Below are 6,988 nucleotides of genomic sequence, written 5' to 3'. Positions count from 1 at the left end.
GTCCCTTCCAATCCCTAATAATATTCTGTGACTCTGTGAATGCACGTTTTCTAATAATGCTGTTGTGTTTGCTGCATCCCAGAGCCCACTGAGACCTCAACAGAGAGCAGTGTGCTCTGAAACCAGCTCTGTCCGTAGTGGTTAGCTGCTTTGGAAGTGGTCATCAGAATGGGAGAGGAGAATGAGCAAGTAAATGCTGGCTTTAGGGAGTTTTTCCAATAGGAATAGTTATAATCTGTAAATCTTGAAAGGGTTCACATCTTCTGGGCACAGTTGAAGCTTAGTAGCATGTCCTTCACTTCCTCCGCAAGTGAGCGGCTGATGATGGTCCCTCACTCTTCATATTATAAAAGGTTTGAACTTTAGTGTGCTTTCAGTAGGAAAACAGAGTGGTCTGGGCATCAGAAGATGTGGTTCTAAACCTCTGCAAGATGTTTAGTTAGGAACAGCAGAAGGACATGGAGCTACTGGAGCCAGTGCAGAGGAGGCCACGAGGATGATGCCAGGGCTGGAGCAGCTCTGCTGTGAGGACAGGCTGAGAGAGTTGGGGCTGTTCAGCCTGGAGAAGAGAAGGCTCCAGGGAGAACTTCTAGTGGCCTCCCAGTACCTGAAGGGGCTCCAGGAAGGAAAGCTGGGGAGGGACTTTGGCCAAGGGCAGGGAGTGACACAACAAGGGGTGATGGCTTGAAAGTGGCAGAGGGGAGATGGAGCTGAGATGTGAGGAAGAAATTGTTTGGTGTGAGGGTGGTGAGCCAGTGTCCCAGGTTGGCCAGAGAAGCTGTGGCTGCTCCTCCCTGGAAGTGTTCTCGGCCAGGTTGGATGAGGCTTTGAGCAACCTGGTCTAGTGGAAGGTGTTGGGGTTGGGACTGGATGAGCTTTAAGGTCCCTCCCAACCCAAACCAGTCTGGGATTCTATGAAATAAATCCTGTTGTGTTTGGGGAAGTGAATGAAGAGGAGGAGCTTCTAGCAGGAGATTTTTTTTTCCCATTTTCAAGGTTACATCCTAGTGATTTCTCTCGATCAGAGGAAGCTGGAAGGGAACTTGCATGGATATTATCAGCCAATTTCTTTTTTTAATTCTGACTTTAGCTCATACCCAGAGCTAAAACCACCACATCCTTTCAAGCTCTTCACACCTCTTGTGAGCGCTGTATCTGTAGTGTAGGGGAGATGTTTTCCCCATCACCTCGAGAAGATGCGCTGCTGTTGGCACAGGAAACAAGAGGTCAAACCCAAAACACCCACAACTGGCTCATCTGCTGATCTGTCTTGTCTTGTGCACATTAAATTTGGATTCAATTGTGTGTTTTTAGTCCTAAATTGCCGCTGTGGAGTAGTAGAAGCAAGTGAGGTTTGATCTGGTTGTGCTTTCATCGTTCTGTGGTGCTGCTGTCGGTGTTTGGGCACAGATTCAGTTCACCAATCACACGTAGATTGGTGCTGTGGGATTGTGCTGGATGCACTGCAAGCACTTTAGAAGGCACCTGCTATACAGAAGCCTAATTTAAAAATAAAATAAAATAAAATAACCAACAAGAAAGCATACCCAGTGCCTTCCTGAACATGTAACATCCTTTAAGCCAGAGCGCTTCATCATGAGAACTGCATTTCTGGAAGCAAACCCACAACCTTCTGTGTTTACAGAACTTAATTTACTGCCAAGTCTTTTTGGGAATGTACATAATAACATCCAAGTAGTGAAAAATAGCCAGAGGCCATCCAGAAAGTGGGGAATCTGCAATCTGTGTCCTTAAAATGTGTGACTCAGCTTGGTGAAGCAGGTGTCCTGCCTAGGACCTCTTGATTTCAGTGGTAGGCATTCAGCTTCAGGGATTGCGATGTCTGTCTTTGCCTCTGTGTTGCTGGGGTTTCAAGTGGGGTTTGTTGTTAGTCTTTTTGAAGTCTTACCATTTTGCTTTTGCTGGATCCACAGGCTGTTATTTTCCTGGGGGTTGCTGGGTGTCACACACGATAGAGTGTGCAAGCTGTTCTTGTAGATGGGTTGTCTTACCGAGGGCGAAGAAAGCTGGCTTTTCTCTGAAGCTTTTTCAAAATACACGTGCACTCAGGCTTCTCCTTTGAATTGTGCCCTTTCTGTAGCCCTGATTTCTGCTTCAGATCTCATTCATCTCCGGGTTTTGCAGCTGGTAATATTGTGTAGGTAATTTTTGCCGCAATAGAAGGAAGAATTCTTGTTTTAATGGCAGCTCTTTGTTTTAAATCTTGTTGTCTTTGTGGTTTTTTTCCATTTTTCTTTCATATCAAAATGTATGCACAAGGAAATTGAGTTTGATTGTGCTGAGTTTGGGTAGCAGGCACAAGAAGGAGCTCTGTCCAGTTGCTTTTCATCTCAGTGGGTTCCCAAGTTTCCCACTGACCCTTTGAGGTCCATCCATGCTGCCTTCAGATGAAGCCTTCTGTGCCTGTGTTGCTGAGTCCACCCCCGAGTGCATGCTGGCATAAAAAAGAAGAGTTTGCTGTGCCAGAACTTGATTTGTAAGAGTAATTCCCAGCAAAAAGCACTTCTGTGTCTCCTTCTTACTGCAGAAAAATTCACCAGGGTGTTGCTGGAGCAACAGCAGGACCGAGCCCGGCGGGAGCAAGAGAGGATCCGACTCTATTCAGCTGACCCTTTTGATCTCGAGGCACAGGCCAAGATAGAAGAAGACATAAGGTAGGAAACCAAAGTCACTTGCAGGCTTTGAAGGTCTTCACGGTGCTTTTTTCCACAGGGTGCTTCCATCCATGGTGCTTCCATTTGGAGGATGTAAGGAGTGTGTTTAGATCCTGCCTTAAGATGCCTGCAGGGTAATGCTCTGAGCCACCTTTGCAGGTGGGAAGGTTGGGAGTTGAGGACGTGTAGGCACACCCTGTCCTTTAGATGAGCACAGATCATGAGGTGGCAGCACTGCTGTCCACGTGTGGGATGTCCCAGAGCTCTCTGAGCTGGTCTGCTCAGAAACAAGAGCTTCAATTAAGAGAGCACTTAGCCAAGGTCCTCTTGAGAGGTGGCACTGAGGTGTCTCAGGCACGTTTTGAACCAGAGAGCTGGACCTGTGTGACTGTGTGAGCTGAGCTCTGCATCATTTCTTGTGGCATCATTTCTCCCAGCTGCCTTCAAGACATACTGCTAATTGTTTAGTCTCTCTGGCTAATTCCAGCCTCTGAACATCGCTGCTGTCAGAAGAGATGTTCTGTAGAAATACGTTCCGCTCATCAGCGCTCGCTCCCTCTTGCTGCCTCCCAGATGTCATTGCACTGGGCTGCGGCTCAATTTCTTACACTGAGTGATAAAACCTTGAGTCTGAACACGACTGGTGGTTTTTTCCCTGATAAAGAAATGTCTTTGAGATACAGGCTCATAGTTGGTCATCACCAAAATTCATTTGTGGTAAGAGTCATTCTTGTGTTCCAACTGACAAGGTGTTGGTGCTGGATAAATTCTTAGCTTAGTGTAGAAAACTATCCATCTGTAGATAGCAAAACATTGCTCAGAGACACAGGAATGCTTTTCTTCTTCCATAAATGAGGGGACAGATAAAGGTGACGTGCCCAAGGCTGGGCAGCTGTTAGGAAACAGTTTGGACACAGAATCCCAGACTGGTTTGGGTTGGAAGGGACCTTAAAGCTCATCCAGTCCCACCCCCCCTGCCAGCAGCAGGGACACCTTCCACTAGACCAGGTTGCTCAAAGCCTCATCCAGCCTGGCCAAGAACACTTCCAGGGAGGGGGCATCCATAACTTCCCTGGGCAACCTGTTCCAGTGTCAGCCATCAGCAGTCCCCTGATTTCACACCTCACTTAGTTTCTCTGAACTCTTTGCTTAATTAGATGCGTTCTGCCCAAGATTGATTGGAAGCTCTTGCAAACGTCGTAAATTTTTTGAGCTGCGTCTCTGCCCTTCAAGTGTATCTTGGGTGGAGAGAGAGTCGAGCATGGAAAAAAGAGAATAATGGATTTGACAAGAAAACAAACGTAAGATTAACCACTCTATATCTGATTTAAACTTAAATAATAACAGCCAGGACAATGTGTGGAGCTCTGTTTCACGAGTGTATGAAGTGGGACAGACTGGAAGTAGCTCCCAAGCGAGCCAGGTCTCACATGCTGTTAACTGGTTCCTTCCCCGTCAAGAAACCACATCTACCCATCTCATTGTGGGAACGCCACCACAGTAGAGAAGGTGGGTAAGAGAGGAGCCTGAAATTTTTTTCCCCCTTCCCATAGTGAGGAGAAAAAAATGAAATGGCATCAAAATTGGAAGCCCTTTTTCCTTTTTGGTAGATAAAGCTGTTTCAGATGCAGTCACTACAGATACCCATCGCTCCCAAGATGACTGTAGGGGCTGTGGTGGGCTTCTTGAAGAGTGTTTTTTCTCTAGGCTTGAATTTGCACCAAAAGCTTGTGGTCATGGTGATGGTCTTGCTGCAGTTTGTCTCACTTCCCTCCCTTCCTATGCCTGGAAAAAGAAAGATACGAGGGAAACGTTGGAAGATTTTAATGTTCAGCTGCTGTGTGGGATTCCAGTGTTGTAGCTACTGGCAACATCTTCATCGTGTGCCCTCAGCGCTTTATCGTAGAGTGACTAATAAATACAAAGGGTTTTCACGTGCAAGTTCTCCAGGTGAACTCTCTGGTGACAGCTTTCTGCTGCAAACAGAAGGTCGTCTGGTGCTGTAGCATGAGTTAGGCAAGGCCTTGGAAGGAGCTGTCTTCACAGCTGCTGGGAAGCGACTTGGTGTCTCTGGATTAAGCTGAGATCATTAGTAGCAATCCCCTGCTAAGAAGCCTACGTTGAGCTAACGAAGCAATCCTTGTTGTGGTTTAAATTTGCTGTTTGTAAGGTGAGCTGCAGCAGGTGGGATTACCAGACCTGTTTCTAATATAAGGTTTGGCTGATGGAAGGTCTGATTTTTTTCCTCTCTTCTTCGTTAAATTCAGGCAACAAAACATTGAAGAAAATATGACGATAGCAATGGAAGAGGCTCCTGAGAGTTTTGGCCAAGTGGTGATGCTGTATATTAACTGCAAAGTCAATGGCCATCCCGTGAAAGCCTTTGTTGACTCAGGTGAATTGTCCCCGTTTTCATCTCTTTCTCCACACTCTCCCTCACTGAGAGAGGCAGTAAATGTTCCAGAAGTTTTGTCCCAAAAACCCACCATAAAGGACTGTGTTCCAAAATTTTGAAGCACCTAATTAAAACCTGAGAGCAGCCTGGGTATTGTTTGGGGTGAACAGAGCAAATTCTTGAGAGAAGCAGCACACGTGAGCGCTTCAACATGCCACATCAAGGCTCCTGTGAGAATTCCTGGGGCTCTGATGCCAGAGAGATCACTGCCACACGTGTGTCATGCTTTGTTTTACAGACCAGGAGGGATTTTGCCTGCCTTTAACGCAGTGATTCCCATCCTTTAAGGGTTGGGGTTATACTTGGGGTTATTCCAGCTCCACAGTAACAGGTCCTTTACTGTCAGTGCTGATCTGTGCGTATACAGTCAGCTCAGCGCAGTGGGATTCACAGAAAGCTTTTAAGCCCTAATGCTGATGGGGGGGAGAGTGGTTTCCCAGCTGCTGAGTGCAAGATCTTAAGCCCTTCCAGGAGAGAATATTAATTTATGATGAGCTGTCAGAACTTAACATGATTTTTTTTTTTTCTTGGTAGGTGCCCAGATGACCATCATGAGCCAAGCTTGTGCTGAAAGGTGCAACATCATGAGGCTGGTAGATCGGCGATGGGCTGGCATTGCTAAAGGTGTAGGGACACAGAAAATCATTGGTAGAGTGCACTTAGGTGAGTACTGGCTTTCTTCTCTGGGGGCAGCTTTAGCAGCAGTTTGACTGCATTTCCCAGGATCTTGGCACCGAGGAGTATTTGGTTTAATGATGTAATTGTTAGAAACTCCCGCCGAGTAAAAGAAAAGTGCATCTGCAGTGTGTTTGTTTGTCTTGGGCACAGTAATCTGGCTCCTGTCTCATTTAATGCTTTTTTAAATGGAATTAACTTTACACTTTTAGGTGAGGGAGTCCTCAGCTCAGGTTATACGTTCGTTTTGGGTGCAAAAAACAGGGATAATGGGAAATAGCAGGATCTTCCCTGTTTGGGGTGGGACTCGTGGGCAGTATGAGCTGCTCAGGAAGGGTTCCTGCACAGTGGGGTGTTTCATATTCCTTTGGGAAGAGAAGGCTGGCTGTGCTCTTGTGCAGGTTTTCTGAATGAGAAAAAAATTGTCCTTATTGTCTGGAAGGAAAATTGATTAATTTCACTGTTGTGTCTTCTTAGACTTGTGCTCTAATGAACTGTCTGCAGCTCCTCTAGCTTGGAGGCTTAGATAAGCAATTCTTAAAGCTTTACAGCAAGTCAGCTTTTAAAATAATTAACTACCTGAAACTAAGGCAGGCCTGAAAGTCCCTGGGGTTTGCACGAGGCTCGACTTTCCGTGACTGAATCAGTACATCGGAGCTCTGGTTTCAGATTCACCCAGCAGCTTTGAGCAGACCTTTCCCAGGAGAGGGAAGAGCAGAAAGTAGATTTGTTGCACTTTCAAGGTGGTAACATTTCTCCTTTGCTTTTCAGCTCAGGTCCAGATTGAAGGGGATTTCCTGGCGTGCTCCTTCTCAATCCTCGAAGAGCAGCCCATGGACATGCTTCTAGGACTGGATATGCTGAAGAGGCATCAGGTATCTTTTGAAACAGTTACTGGCTCTTCCAAATTAAGTGCAACAAAAATGCCATGCCTGTGAATTTATTAGGAGTTATCTGAGCAGAGTTGATAGTGGATCATCTTCTGGCCAGTTCTGAGAGAAATACCTACGCTACATACTTCATGGATAGCAAGAGGGTGTCTGGCTGCTCCCTGAAGTTTTTTGCTCTCAATCAAAGATGATCAAAGCTTTCCAGCTGAATGATATCACAGAATCACAGGATGGTGGGGTGGGAAGGGACCTCAGGAGATCATCCAGTCCAACCCCCCTGCCAAAGCAGGTTC

The 6,988-nt window shown here is 46.3% G+C and overlaps 1 protein-coding gene across 1 annotated transcript in view; it reads left to right on the top strand.

The window, feature by feature from the left end:
- Positions 1–2,548: 2,548 nt before the first annotated feature.
- DDI2 (DDI proteasomal shuttling factor 2) overlaps positions 2,549–6,988 on the top strand; it is a gene marked incomplete at its 5' end in the record, with an annotated part of 7,525 nt that continues 3,085 nt past the window's right edge. The window contains 4 exons of the mRNA XM_010172321.1: positions 2,549–2,675; positions 4,943–5,070; positions 5,665–5,793; positions 6,577–6,680. Coding sequence (XP_010170623.1) covers positions 2,549–2,675; positions 4,943–5,070; positions 5,665–5,793; positions 6,577–6,680 — 488 coding nt within the window. The remainder of the gene's footprint in view (positions 2,676–4,942; positions 5,071–5,664; positions 5,794–6,576; positions 6,681–6,988) is intronic.

This window comes from Antrostomus carolinensis, unplaced genomic scaffold (genome assembly GCF_000700745.2).
Source record: "Antrostomus carolinensis isolate BGI_N321 unplaced genomic scaffold, ASM70074v2 scaffold34017, whole genome shotgun sequence".
NCBI lineage: Eukaryota > Metazoa > Chordata > Aves > Caprimulgiformes > Caprimulgidae > Antrostomus > Antrostomus carolinensis.
The sequence above is the reverse complement of the archived record's forward strand: the minus strand, read 5'-3'. Positions and strand labels throughout refer to the sequence as shown.